Below are 15,879 nucleotides of genomic sequence, written 5' to 3'. Positions count from 1 at the left end.
CTTACTGAAACCTGGATACATCAAAGGCTCGAACGGACATGCAATTGCCTTGGTAGCAATCAAAATATAAAGTAGACAGTTAGTGACCAGCAAGGGTTTGCTGTTTAGCAAACATTGGGAGCTTAATCTGAGCACAATTTATATTTGGATCACACTAAACTTTTCATAGATACTCTGAAGGAATCAATTGGGCCAGTATTGCTAAATGAAAATGGAAGTACTGGATGGGAAAAGTCTATCTAGTTCATCGTTCATCACCTTGATAGTCGTCTTACACAGACATAATGGAATTGTTCTCTCCTCATGGCAATGGATAGCTGCTAGTCTGTAACAAACCGTAATTAGCATGAGGTGGAGAAAATAGCAGAGGTTCCAAGCATTTACATTTAAACATGCTACTTTCTAATTTGTATTGGAATGAACTTGTACTTGCTTCTACCTTTGAACCTTTGGATATCGATTCCATAGATTGGCTATTTGCTCACTGAAATATTGTCATTGAAGTTTGACTGATGTTTACATTTCACCACTGCCCATCCCTTCAATCACAGGCCACATCGACTGCTTCAACTATTCTGGATCAGTCAAACTAGCTTGATCAGCATCATAATTTTCTGGGCTTCAGAAACTTCTAAATTACTTATTTTGCCTAAGGTAAAAATGACCATTCAAAAGTAATCTTACAAACTGTATCAGATTGTAATAACTTCCCACTCATGGTCCTAAATTTGGTGTATACGGAGGTCTGTTACACTTTTTCATGCTAAGTTACATCCATCCCATTAATCTAACTCTACCTTTTGCATTAACTAGGGCCAGCGGATGAGCAAGAGCAATCACTCTGGTGAACACTTACCTGAAAGAACACGCCTGGTGCACTCTGATGAAAATGGTCACAATGACAGGGCACGGAAGAACCGTAACCGTTTGTCTTCAGGTTCCCAGCACAGCCGAGGCCAATACCCACTCATGGAGGAGGAATATTCTGATCCCTATCAGGACACATACAAATCAAGAAGGAGCCATGGATCACCAGGAGGCCACAGCCACGATTCTCAGCACAGGCTATGAAAACTGTTGCTATTCACTTACAAGATGCGAAATAGAGAAGTTTTTTTTTAAATGAAAAGTAAACCCCTGCCTTGCAACATGTAACTCGTAAACAGGGAAGTATCTAGGCAGTATTTACCAGTTTATTATTGAAACAACTCTGTGTGATTTTGGGAAAATCTCTTTTCTTTTCCTTTTCCAGCTGGCTTGCTCATGTGGAACGCACTCTGGTGAAGTGTTTCACAAACACCTTCCTAGATTTGGAAATATAAAGAATGTGCAAGTAGTCTGATCTGTGTTACCGTGCGCTTATGGTCACTGTGCCACTGATCACACTCGCAACTATATATTTTTAGCACATAAAATAACCATATATTAACATGGCGTTACAGCAGATACTTTGTTGCAGTGCCAACTTAGCCCTAGAGTGAGTGGGACCTTGAGTCCAGGCAGGTTCCTAGCACTTAACCTGCCAAAAACTTCTCAATGCAGTGACAAAGCTCCTTTAATGCATAATACTCCACACAAGTTCTTGTTTGCAATAAATGGTATTGCAGTACAATTCTGCACAACCATTGTTTCAACAAATTTTGCTTCAGCGTATGATTCCAGAATTTACATAGCTCTCCATTGTGTGTGCAGCACATTTACTTGCATGAGACAAACAGCAAGCAAGTAATCACAAATTTACAGGCAAAATATTATTTAAACTTAACAAATTTAACTTTTATGCATTTGATATGTGCATATAGTTTTTGAAAGATATTATTTATAAAGAATGAATTCAGGCCGTTCATTATCTTGCTAACATTAATTCCTATAATTTTCATGTCTAGAGAAGTCAATGCCATTAGTTAGCAGAAGCATTTGTCCACCAAATTCTATTAAAGTTACAATCTCTTACCCGGACACCTTGTATAGTAGTGTCCATTTATTTATCCCTCAATTTTTGAAGAAAATTCAAGCTTGGACAATAACATGACAATTAACCTTCAAAATACTTTAAGTAACAGAATTCAATTTAACACTAGTAAAGGTCTTTTGGAAATACTTTGGAACAGTAATTGAGCAACAGACAGGTTTTATTGCAGAATTCAAAATTGGCATTAGTCTGGTTTATTAACCTCTGGGAATACCTTCCCTTTAAATTGCTTCAGATTGTGCAGAAGCTTTGGCTTTTGTTATCCTGGCTAATTAATAGTAAGTTGTATATATAGTGAGCCTTGTCACACTTTGCCAAGCAAACATTGCATAGTTTGTCATTCGCTTTATTCTTCTCTATTTGATTATGTAAAGTGATTGCTCTCGGTTATCTTTTCGGGAATCTGGAATCTCCTCTTTACATCTGAATGTATATGGTAGCAAAGCAAACAACAAGTTAACTCCCTTCTAACACAAGATTTACACAGCATGGCCAGCTAGAACTGGGTTAGAAGGCAGCGAGAGTATTGGGTGTGGGAAGGGAGAAAGGGAGAAAACATCGTGAAAAAGTTTATTTGACAGTTTGTGCTCCTGAGATGCTGCTTGGCCTGCTGTGTTCATCCAGCCTCACATTTCATTATCTTGGAATTCTCCAGCATCTGCAGTTCCCATTATCTCTTATTTGACAGTGTGTTTGGTTTATGGTACAGCTGAGGGAAATACGCAACTTCAGGACATCCCCAAAAGCTTTGTGGCCAACTTAAGTATGCTTTTGTCTTCATGGGTCATCGTATAAAATGCAGCAGCTAAATTGCACACTACAAGCTCCAGCCAAGAAATGTGTGACAGTTATCTTAGTGATCAGGCTTGATGGGAAAATATTAGCCAAGGCACTGGGGGAGAATTTCCCTGTTATTTCTTTGAAATAACACCTTGGGAACATGAACATTGGTTTAACGTATTACTGATGCTACACTGCCCTAGAAAGTCATTGTAGATTTTGTGTTCAAGATGCTGGAATGGGACTTCAACCACAGTTTTCTTGAGTCAGATGTGAGAGTGCTGGTACTTTATAATTAACCTGTTCAGAGATACTATAACATTCCTCTGGAGCATGTGGGACTTGAACCCAGGCTTCCTGGATCAGGGTAAAGGACACTACTGCTGTGGTGTTAGGACCCTAGGGGTGAGACCTCTGTCCATTGAGTATAATTGTGGGAAGATGCTGAGGGAAGGGCGTTGGTTGGTGAGTGACTGGGATTATATTCTAACACATCAGTTGATGGTTTAGGTTTTCTGCCATTAATTGATCTTGCTTACGGGAGAAATAATGGTGAGTGCTTCTGAGAACTAACAGCTTTTCATATTCTTTGCATAACCTGAACTACAAGATGTGGAGAGGTTTAAGTAAAGACAAAAGAGGCTATTCTGCTAAAATCTCTTTTTAAAAAGAAATCCAAATTTCCAGATAATGGCTGTAAAGAATGTCATGATGAATATTCACATTTTGAAACATTTGCCGTAACAAATGGTTTTAAAAAAATTGAATAAACACTTTTTTTCTTCTTTTGTCGGCAAGTTGCCCTCTCAAACATAGAAAGGAATATGCGCCTTGCAACATATTTCACACTCCATGGAATTAGAGTCCTTATAGTAGCAGTCAAATGAACAATCATGCCCCAAGCATCCGATACTTGAAATTCCAAGTTAACTTAGATAATCACAGGATGTTTCACAGTACTGCACAACCCCAGATCAATGCTGCCTCAAGAAGAGATAATTGGTATACCATTGGAAACCGAAAAGTTTAATTTGCTTTTAAAACTTGTTCACTGACAGATTCTCACTATTTCCTGCCTTCCTGTCTTCAACCACTCCCTTCGCTGCATTTCCCTACTGTCCCCATTGCCCTTTGTTCTCTTGCTGCTTCCGTCACATTTTCATTAATCTCTTCTGCATTCTGCATGGTCCCTTGCTGCTGGGTGGCTTCCAGAACAGAATACAGCAGATGAAACAAGGGGAATAGGGAGAGTGACAGGAGAGGTGAGGAGAACGGCAGAGGGAATGGAACGAGTATCATTATGAATCTAGAAGAACTAGGAGGGGAATGGGGAGAGTGAGTGGAAGAGGGTAGTTGTGGGGGTGTGGGGAAAAGAAGGAAGGGAAGGGGAACAGAGGGAGGAATGGCAGGGCAATGGGAGGAGAATGGGCTGAGTGATAAGAGGAACAGGGAGAGGGGCGGGAGGAGGTAAGGGAAATGGAGACAGTAGCATCTCAGCTTTCAGGATGAAATAAGTGCTTGAAGAAAGAGTATGTGCCACTGGTTAGCGTAGGAGCTGACATCCAGATTTCCATTTCCCATTTGTTAGTGTCAGGAGGTAGTATATAATTAACAGGTAATTTTGACACCACTTCTTTAATAACAGAGCGGTTCAATAAAACATAGTTTAAATTCACTGTACACAATGGGATTGGCAGGCAATTTTCATCAATAACCTATGTCAATACATTCCTATCTAGTGAACTCTCAGGAAGGTTCATATCTTCTGCGAACATCAGGCCTTAAGCCAAATCTGTCTCTCTTTTTTGTATTCACTCACGAGGTGTGGGCATCTCTGGCTAGCCCAGCATTTATTGCTCACCCCTAGTTGCCCAGAGGGCAGTTAAGAGTCAACCACATTGCTGTGGATCTGAAGTCACATGTCAGGCAGAACAGGTAAGGATGGCAGTTTCCTTTCCTAAAGACAGTAGTGAACCAGATCGGTTTTTCCAACAATGGACAATGGCTTTGAAAGTGGAGTTGCAGACAGAAGGGTGCTGAAGATGATGTTTGGCACACTTGCCTTCATTGGTCAGAACACTGAGCAGAGGATTTCAGACACCATGTTGCAGCTGTACATGACATCGGTGATGCCCCTTTTAGAATACTGCATATAATTCTGGTTGCCTTTCTATAAGAGGGATGCTTTTAAACTTGAGAGGGTGCAGAAAAGATTTACAAGGATGTTTCCAGGATTAGACGGCTTTAGTTATGGGGAGAGGCTGAATGGGCTGGGGCTTTTTTCCCTGGAGTGTTGGCGGCTGAGGAGTGCCTTACAGAGGTTTATAAAATCATGGCATGATAAAGGTGTTTTCTCCACGGTAGGGGAGTCCAAAACCAGGGGGCATAGGTTTAAGGTGAGAGGGGAAAGATTTAAAAGAGACCTGAGGGACTACTTTTTCATATAGAGGATATTGCATGTATGAAATGAACTGCCAGAGGAAGTGGTGGAGGCTGGTACAATTACAACATTTAAAAGGTTCTTGGATGGGTACATGAATAGGAAGGGTTTAGAGGGATATGGGCCACATGCTGGCAAATGGAACTAGGTTAGTAAGATTTTGGAGTAGATCTGCAGCTCGGGTTGTGGGTGTTGAGGTTAGTTGGCTCACCGAGCTGGTTTGTTGTTCCGCAGACGTTAAGCATGGTAACGAAACAAACCAGCTTGGTGAGCCAACCAACCTCAAGCAACTATGTCAGATTGGGATGTCTGGTCGGCTCAGTCGAGTTGGACCGAATAAGCTGCTTCCATGCTGTATGACTGTGATTCCTTCTAAGTTCTTCCATGAACAACTTCTGTCTAAGTTTTCCTAAATCCTTCTCCAACAATGTCCATCAAACCATCAATCAAGCAACATTTATTTCTGTCTAGAAAATGCCACAGAATTATATTTTTGTCTCTTCCTCAGTTCATAAGCTCCTACAACTGATATGCATCAAGCACAGCAGTATTCAAAGCGCCATAATCTGTAGACTATTCCTCAGAAAAAAAGTCACAAAATTCCCCATTGCTTTTTCTACCAAAACATTTTGTAATCGGCTTGTCCAGGTTTCTTGTGGCAGCTATAAAAATGTATTTCAACTCCTTCGTCGAGAAATTAAAGATTCCTTTCCAAAGCAAAACGAGAAATTAATCTCACACTTTCTCAAACCTATCTGTTACTCCCCAAAAAAGAAATGGAAGCTTTTCTGTATCCAATTTATAGTTGCTGCCTTCTCTTTCCCTTAGAAATTAATCTCATTCCCTTTCTCTTGCTCTTTGAAATCCTGATTTAAGTTCTTGCTTTCCCTTCACTTTTCACTTTCTTTCTCTTTTGCGTTCAACTTTTTCCTTTACCTCTCTTTCTTTTGAGTTTAATTTTTTCATGTCTCCTTTTCCTCTCTTTTGATTTCAAGAGTTGCTTTATTTGTAACTGAATCCCAGTGGACTGTCTACACTTTGTTTCTCTCTGTGTCTTCAGGCACCATGACCTGAAAGAGAATTGGCAAACATGGACATCTGTGTTGGTCCACGATAATGCACAGCACGTTAGTGCAATGATTTACCGTTGCCTTCAGCAGATAGAGACCTGTGTTCAAATTCTGTCAGGACAGTTGGTGAAAGTTGAATTCAGTTTTTTTCAGAAATTCTGGAATCAAAAGCTAGCCTAATGGCAACTGAGCAACCATTGTGAATTGTCATAAAATTCCATCTGGTTCACTTGTGAGCTTTAAAGGAAAGAAATATGTGGCCCTTACCTGGTCCAGCCTACATGTGGCTTCAGACCTACAGCAATGTGGGTTACTCTTAATTGCTCTCTAAAATGTTCTTAGCATTATGGTACAATTAGGGATGGGCAATACCCAGAAATGTCCACATCCCACACATGACTTCTTGAAAAAATTCTAGGGTGAACAAGGGTTTATTTGACTAGTTTCTATGATGTTCAAAGGAGTTCTGCTTTTCAAGTATTAATTCTGTGTTGAATTAATGAATCATCTCAATGAACCCATTTTCTTATTTATCAAAAAAAATTCTGAATGGGTTATTTTACACTGTTCAGAGTGTCTTCCCAGGTTGGGGAAGCACTGTTTATTCAGATTTTGCATTTGGCAAAGAACTAAAAGGACAAGAGTTTCGAACCTGGAGTACAGATTAATCAAATGCTACTACTACTTAAAATATATTTGACACTTTACACTTGTGATCGAGTAATTTCTTAAAATGAAGTCCAGATTGAGGATGAATTCTGAGTTTAGGGTCAATTGGACTCAGATTAAAATACAACACAATATTGTACTGAAAGGTACGCACAGAAAGATCAATAAACATCAGCAATTTTATTAACTAGTGCATTGGAATTCCATCAATGCTTTAGCAAACAAGAATAGCTAAATGGAAAGATCCAGAATTTGAAGCATTCAGCAAATATTTTTTAATCAGCTGGCAGTCATTTAGAAATGTAGTGACATGGAAGGAAAATAGGCTTCTCATGTCATCTCAGCGACCTTAATCTGCATTTCCTTGCTTATAATGTTTATAGATCATTTTCACCTCCTCAGCTTGTTGCCAAGCCTGTAGCCCTGCATTTCCTGCTGCGTAACTCATTTCTGTATCTTGTTTCCCACTGCTTCATTTGACTCATCATTTCTCAAACTAAATGGAAATCTTTACTAGTAGAAACTAGTAACTCGTAAACGTGAGGAGTTTGATCCATATTACATTTAGCTTGTGCTTTCCTTAGCAAAAAGTCATGAACTAAGGCTTTCCATTCCTGTGTTCACACAATAAAATTAAGATTGATGCTCCTCAATATTTCAAATGTGTCTCATATTTTCTTTTCCATTGAGACCATTTGAGCTTCTTCAGTATTTCTACATTGTTCCGTAATCTAAATGCCATTATATTTTTTTAAAAGCAGTGATCAGAATAAGGTATAATATTCCTTACGGTCCGGGCAGTATTTTTAATACATTATTGGCATTTAATTTAGGCTTATGCTAAATTGGTCTGCTAACATGGGCATTAATGTGTCAGTTTGGCAGTCATAATACATTGTGATAGCATTTGCAAAACTTTATCATTTCTCACATCTAAATCTTCTTTGTTTGCCATTTTAAAAATGTACTGTTCTTGGAGTAATAGAGATCCACAGCATAGAAAAGAGGTCCTTTGGACCATAACATCTGCGCCAGTCAAAATCATGCTCTTAACTATTATAATCCAGTGCATGGCCTATAACCTTGTATGCCTTGGCATTGCAACTGTAAATAATACATCAATGTCTACATACTACTTAAATTTTATGAGAGTTTCTGCCTCTGTCGCACCTATAGGCAGTCAGTTTCAGATCCCCACCACCCTCTGAGGGTAAAAATGTTTCCTCATGTCTCCTCTAAATTCTCAGCCCCTTGCCTTAAATCTATGTCGCCTGGTCACTGATCCTGACTACACTGTCTATTTCCCCATAACTTTATATATCTCAATTATGTCCCCTCTCAAGCTCCTCTGCTCCAAGGAAAACAATACCAGTCTGTCCAATCTCTGTTCATAATTGAAACCCACCAGCTCAGGCCACATCCTGGTTAATCTCCTCTGCATCATCTCCAGTACTGTTACATCCCTTCTATAATGTGGATTCTAGAACTGCACACAGTATCTAGTTATAGCCTAACTAATGTTTTATGCAGTTCCAGCATAACCTTGCCACCGAGTTTCGAGAAGATTTGTAGCTCAGGTTGAGGTTCTGGATGCAAGTTTGCTCGCTGAGCTGGAAGGTTCGTTTTCAGACGTTTCGTCACCATTCTAGGTAACATCATCAGTGAGCCTTCAGTGAAGCGTTGGTGCTATGTTCCGCTTTCTATTTATGTGTTTATGTTTCCTTGGCACTCTTAAACTCTATGCCTCATCTAAAAAAAGGCAGTTATACCATGCAAGATAAAAAAGTGCGGAGATGGATGAACACAGCAGGCCAAGCAGCATCTTAGGAGCACAAAAGCTGATGTTTCGGGCCTAGAAGGGTCTCGGCCTGAAACATCAGCTTTTGTGCTCCTAAGATGCTGCTTGGCCTGCTGTGTTGATCCAGCTCCACACTTTGTTATCTCGGATTCTCCAGCATCTGCAGTTCCCATTATCTCAGTTATACCATGTGGCTTCTTAACCACTTTATCCAGTTGTCCTGTTAACCTTAAGGACCAGTGGACATGCACACCAAGGTCCCTCTGATCATGCATCAAAGTGTAAGTTTTCCAATATGAAATTACATTGGATGTTGATCAAATAAGTTAAGTCAGGTACATGTTGCTATAGGAAAGAATTTTTGGAGTAATTCATCAATCTCAATGACCCAGCAGAAAATCTGTGCTTGTTGGAGCTCAGGTTACAGATGAGGCTACAACAGGATACTCTCAGTCCTCTGAACCATATCTGATGACATAGCCCACAGCCAAGAGGGTAGGATTTTGAATTCTTATTTGAATTAGGATTCTTATTTCTATTAAATTATGACACCTAATAACACCAATAGTGGCAGTTTGCAATTGCAGAGTATCTTCAGTGCAAAGAATCATCATAAGTTGCTCCAGAAACATAAGGAAACCCAGGTATCAGAAAAAGTGGCGAACAGGATTATCAAAAAAATGGACTCTTAGGAAGGTCTTGAAAGAGATGTTTGCCGAGAGTTTTGAGAAGCATTCAAAGAATGGACAACTGAGAATATATCTAGGCAACAGCAAAGTTGTCTGCCTTTGACACAACAATAATTTTATATTTCCAGATGTTTTAAAATGCAAAATATTAGTCAATAATTCATTTGTAGAGACCTTGAGTGTTGCTAAAAATAGGCTCATTTTGTTGAAATTTTTTGTCTTGCACTCGTCAGGAATTCACAAGAACTACCATTCTAAAGGGAGAACAAATCTAACATTGTTCAAGAGGAGAATGCTGACTGTTTGGCAAATGGACTCTGATTGGTAGAGTTTTTTTCCGTGGCGAATGCATCAGTTATATGAAGATTGACAGTTAACTGTATGCATTGTTTAGATTTTAAACCAGGCAGGGTGACTGTAATTGATTGAGGCACTGCCCTGAAAAATTCACCAGAGAATGGTTGTCATTTATTTTGTTGAGTTGAAACAGGCACAGTAGGTGCATGATTTCACACATGGTTTACTGGAAGCTATATATATTAACGCACAAGCCCCTGTTCTTTGCAGACTGAAAGAACATGTACTCATCCTACATCTGTTTCAATACACCTTTTTATGGAAAAATGCTTCACCATTTCACTCTAAACTGGCTGCATTGTAATTTTTAAATTATAACAGCTAGCATTTACAAAATTCAAGCCGTTAGGAGATTATTTACCAGGGATTTGTGAACCAAAATATAACATGTAAGGAACATTAGAAACATAGGAAGAGGAGCAGGCCATTCAAAATATCAACCCTGTTCCATAATTCTGTATGATCATAAATGATAATCCATTTCATTGCTGTTTTCCCACACTATCCCCATAGTTCTCATTGTCATTGGTAGTTAAAAATCGTTCAATTTCTACACATACTCATTGACCCAGCTTCCACAAGCCTCCAGGGTAAAGAATTATAAAGATTCATAACCCTCTAAAGAAAACAAATTCACTGCAGTTTGGTTCGAAGTGATTTCCCATTTATTTTGAAATTATGCCCTTTAGTTCTAGGCTTCCCAATCAGGATAAATATCACATGCACTCACCCAGTTGATCTCTTTCAGTATTTAGCAAGTTTCAAAAAGCTCACCGCTCACTCTTCAAAACACTACTGAACACAGGCCCAATTTTCCCAATCACTCTTCATTGTACAGTCCTAACATCCTGGGAACAAATGTGATGAACCGTTGTTACGTTCATGTTAAGGCAATAATATTGGACCAAAACTGCACACAGTACTCCAAGTGCAGTCTAACCAAGATTCTATATGATTGAAGCAAGACTTCTCTATACCTGCACTCCTATTGCAATAAAGGACTGAACATTCCTTTAATGTTCCAGGTTGTTTGCTGCTCCTGCATGTCAGCCCTTCAGTGTTTTATTGACGAATATATGCACACTTTTTAACCCTTTATCACTTAAGAAGTGCTCTGAGCATTGACCAAAGTCAAGAATCACACATTTTTCTGCATTATATTCCATCTGCCAAGTTTTTGCCCACTCACTAAGTCTGTCAAAATCCGCTTGAAACAATGTTTTTGGAAATATTACATTTTGTCCCCAGGTCCAGGTCATTGATATATATTGTGAACAGCTGGGTTCCAAATATTGATCCTTGCAGTATCGCAGTAGTCACTACTTGCCAATGAGAGAATGACCAGTTATTCCTACTCTCTGTTTTCTATCTGTTAGCCAATCCTTAAACCAAATGGGCACATTATTTCCAATCTGTGTGTTTTAATTTTACTAATCAATCTCCTGTGTTGCCTTTTCAATAGCTTTCTGGAAATCAGTTCAATTAATAACATCCTTAAAAAAAGAACTCTGACAGGTTCATCAGACTTGATTTCTCTTTCACAAATCTATGTTGAGTATGTCAAATCAAATCGTTATTCTTCAAATGTCCACTTACCATGATGTTTGGAAAGGTTCTGTTGCTTTCCTGCTCCTGATATAACAACCATGGTTCCCCATTAACTCTCTCCCAACCTTTATAACCAGTGGGCGGGCAGCTTTGATCGTTCAAACTGCAGGAATTATTCCAGAATCTGTAGAGCTTTGGAAGATGTATCGATGTATCACCTATCTACAGGTCATCTAACCAAGTGCCTGGTTAAATGGGGAGCTTTGAAGGAATGTCTTCATGGAGGAAAGCAAGGTAGAGAGGCAGAGCGATTCAGGGAAGGAATTGAACCCAGGCAGATGAAGGCACTATTATTGGTGGTGGAGTGATTAAAATGGAGGCTAGAATCCAAGGAACTACCATCTCTTGAACCATGTTCATCCAACCGAGGAATTAGTTTCTGTGCCTATCCTATCTCCTTAGTTCTTTGAACACCTTAATTATATTATTTCGCAATCGACTAAACAACTAAGGAATACAAATTACATTTATACTGCACGTTCAAAAGATACACGCTGTGGAGGGCCATAGCATTTGGAGAAACCTGTATTTCTGGGATTTCTGTCTGAAACTTTACAACAATCTGATGCCTATATGTCCCTGTTAAATCTAAACCAAGTCAATGGAGAGAAGGATTTAAAATTATGGATTATAATCTGGAATGAAACAAATTTGTGCAAGGAAAATGCCAGCTTTGAAGCCTTGTTAACAAAGGTTACTTTTCTCTCTGTCTCCTAATTTTAGTGAAAATGTCTGCACTAAAAATAGTGAATGGAGGAAAATATACCTCTATAAGTCTTCCTTTACTCATGCCAATTGATTGCAGCTTATCTACCCTTGGAAATATACTTTGCACCTTAATAGAGCCTTTTCTTTGACGTGAACATACTTGACATGTTGTATTTTTTGCAAGTGACTATTTTAACAATGGCTTGTTAATTGCGACACTTCTATTTAAAAAGAACTGCTGCATGATCTAGCATGTCATAGCATATGAAGAAACATATCACAATATTCCTTGTATATTTGTGAACTGTTACTGAACAGTACTATCAGTCTTAGATTGGTGACTAGCTGGATTTCTGTACTAGACGGGTTACAGCAACATCAACCTTTAGTTTTATTTTTAACATTGAACAAGTTAAATAGTAATCATTAAAAGTTGTGACTGCATGATATCTGTGTACATGCTTATCAATCAAATTAAAACAATCTGCCAGTATTCTAATGACAAAAAAATCTAATATTTAGTCCTTATGTACACTGAGGTAGAAACTGGTCCAATTTGCAGCTGTTTTCTGGTAGGATAGCATGCGGCAAAAATACTAATTTCATGGGGCTATGTCCTGCAGCCAAAAGATGCCTGAAAAGTGTCCCACCCTGTGTTGTTTGGAGTGATTTCATAGGCATCTCTGGTGACCACTGAAAACATCTGTTTGACCCTTTGCATATTTTAATAAAGGGTTTATTGCTGGTTGAAGACAACGCTGTCAAATTGAGCTGACCAAACTTTCCAGGTACAGTTGCATGACAGATGCCAGAAGCTCATACAAATTGTTGAAATGAGGCTCAAAGATCTGTTTCAGGGACGTGGAAAAATGCCATAACTGATATTTACCCAGTTTCCTTTCTACACGATATCTGGTGCTAGGTTTAGCCAACTTCTGCTGGTGCATCATCAGCTGGTAGCTGTTGTAGTTAAGAGCTTCTAAAATTTGTGAGTGATGAACCTTGTCCTGTTAATCATAAATTCTTGCTGAGTATTCACACGGAGTCTTGGTTCCTTTTCATCTTACAGAGCTGTGCCTTCGGGGGCATCCTGTAGTATAAATATGGTAACACAAGTACCTCCATAGACATGGAATACCATTTTAAGAGGTAGTTTGGTCTTTCTGCCTCTGAGAGCAAAGTACACCAATGTCACTTTCCTCTTACATTCAAATTTTATCCTGGAAATGGATAGGCTTCTAGACTCAGTTGATATAAACCAACCAAGCTATCAGTTTGCCCACATGCATCAGAAATATGATTTTTGACAATGGTGGCCAACAGGACTGTTCCGGAGGGGGGGGGGGGGGGGTGCGGGGGAAGATCAATAACAAGAATGAGTGGTGGAATGGCATCAACTCCTAACTGTGCGAGACAAAGGGGCTATTAAATTATGTACTTCCAACACCTGATACAGAATGAACAGTTTCTTGTAAAGATTGGTTGGTATTTGAAAGTCTTGTGCTATCAATCATTACAGTATTTCTACTTTGAAATGTATACCACTTCGTATCTATTAGTTTGGGTACAGGTTGAAGCTATGTGCCTAAACTGAAACAGTATGATATACCTATTAACAACTTTTATGAAGCTTGCAGTGCTCCTTAAGTTGGATGTTTTTTATATTTCAAATATTCTGATCTTAACCAAAAATTTTCTGATTTTAATCAAAGGCTCCCATCAGGAAGTGGATGTGATTGGATCACATGCTCATTTTACCTTCATTTCTCTTTTGGCTCCATTGATCCAAAATTAAACTGGATGTGATTGGGCATCCAAGCCAAGCTCAGCCATTTCCCCCAAGGCATGCCTGATTAAATTCAGGTGGAATTTGTTTCAAGAAAAAGAGGTGAGGTTATCTCTACCACTTAGCCGGAGGTGAATCACCTTTAAATTGATTGTAATCATGTCATACACTCCTCCAATCGAAGTTATCTGCCCAGAAATTTACAAACAACAAATTACGTTTTGAATTGGTTGATTTTTCGATTAATGCAATCCAATTAATTCTGTAATAGTTATTGCAGTAATCCACCATGTATTTGCTGTGCTACTAAATTATTCCTGTGTAACAATCATAGACTTGTTGATTCAGAATCCTTGCTGATAAATGGATCAATGGGAAAGATATACTGCCATTTTAATTGTGTTAAATGCAAATCCTCCCTTTGAAAAAGCAAAGCAAATGTATTAACACAGTTATCATATTTTGACCTTAGAAAATGAAATAAATACTGTATAATTAGTAAAGTTTAAACGTGTCAGTAGCTCGTCTTCCATTTCTAGTTTTCAAGGTATAAGATAAATCTGCAAAAAACTGCGTCTCCCCATTTGTAGCTGTCTTATAAATTGTGTTGAAAGTTTGGAATAACTAAAGCCGATCAGAAGAAAATATAATATTTTAAATAAAAATCTCACCTTTTAGAATTTGCGATTACAAACTTTAAAAAAGTGCTATATAATAGATATTTTTTGTATTAGAAATAAATCTTTACAGTTCAATTATACAGTAGCACTTTACTTACCTTTAGTACTTTCATTAGCTAATTTAAAAAGGATCTAATGCTGTACTATATTTAGAATACCTCAGTGTGATAAGGGTCAAAGTAAGTCATATGAAATTATTGTTGTAAAATGACAAAAATGAATACACGTTGTTACTTTTTAAATTTAATTTGCATTTCAAACAGTAGTTTTGAGTGATGTTTTCAGATACAATACATGGAATTGAATTTGCTAAGACTTGGATTGGAAGATGGGCTACATGCAGTTCCTATGTATTACTGTTACAGATGTTTTGTCAAATGCCTTGCCTGTCAAATTTTTTTGAAAGTGTTATCAAGTAAGGCTATTCCTGCCAACCTATTATAAGAAGGACTTTACTCAACACTGAGAGGACAAGTTTAGCAACATTCCTTCCTTCAAAACCTTATTCACCAGGGCTACTGGACACCCTGAGGACTTAATAGCATGTTGAAAAAAGTATGAGACCTTTTTTGCACATTTCTAATACGAGTTTACAAAAAAATGGAAAAAAAAAGCTTGTACATAAATAGTTGCTGCTTTAATTGGTATGGAAATTATTAATAATAAATATATTTAACATACTATACAACAGAGTTACCCTGTGCAGGGTTCTATGAAAGGTTTCCTTCTGTGTAAGGTCTATAGCATTGTTCCTTACAGCACACAGTTTATAGTATTTTTCAGTATTCTGAAGAGCATGTTGGGTGACTTCCATTTCCTATGCAAATGTGCACTGTGTTGCATGTTATGCTGACAATTCCCTCAGCTTTTCAGTGGCATTTTGTTTTGGAAATTTCAGAGATTGATTGCTTCGCTATTTTTTGTGTACAGAGAATTGGTAAATGAAATGTAAATGGCGTGCATGGAATTATAACTTTCTGAAAAATATGGTTTCTGGAAATTAGATGTTAAAATCAGCTGCATTTTCAATATAGATTAGAATTTTTCTAAAGTAATAATAATAAAAAAATCATTTCTTCAAGCTGGTGGTTTTGTATTCAATTTCCTTCATGTTCCTTTATAATAGAGCTGAAATATTAATTCTTGGGGCTGTGGACCACCACTCAATCCCTAGTATGTTCCATACTGCATTAACAAAGAAGAGAATCACAATGGAATTTAAACTGGAAAATGTTATGATCCCAGCTGTACAGGTCAAATTCCAGAATGCAATCTAGATTGATAGATCATTTATCTTTATTTAACATGATGATCACCACTAA

At 38.2% G+C, this 15,879-nt stretch overlaps 1 protein-coding gene across 5 annotated transcripts in view; it reads left to right on the top strand.

Annotated features, from left to right (window-relative positions):
- Positions 1-13,421, top strand: part of cacnb4a (calcium channel, voltage-dependent, beta 4a subunit) — a 315,102-nt gene extending 301,681 nt beyond the window's left edge. For 4 of the 5 annotated variants that reach the window (XM_048535245.2, XM_048535244.2, XM_048535246.2 and 1 more), the window contains one exon: positions 814-13,421. In XM_048535245.2, coding sequence (XP_048391202.1) covers positions 814-1,071 — 258 coding nt within the window. In that variant the 3' untranslated portion in view covers positions 1,072-13,421. The remainder of the gene's footprint in view (positions 1-813) is intronic. The other variant, XM_048535247.2, reaches the window with a different exon arrangement.
- The last annotated feature ends 2,458 nt before the right edge of the window (positions 13,422-15,879 follow it).

Source organism: Stegostoma tigrinum, chromosome 7, assembly GCF_030684315.1.
Source record: "Stegostoma tigrinum isolate sSteTig4 chromosome 7, sSteTig4.hap1, whole genome shotgun sequence".
Classification (NCBI taxonomy): domain Eukaryota; kingdom Metazoa; phylum Chordata; class Chondrichthyes; order Orectolobiformes; family Stegostomatidae; genus Stegostoma; species Stegostoma tigrinum.
This window is presented reverse-complemented; position numbering and strand designations above follow the sequence as displayed.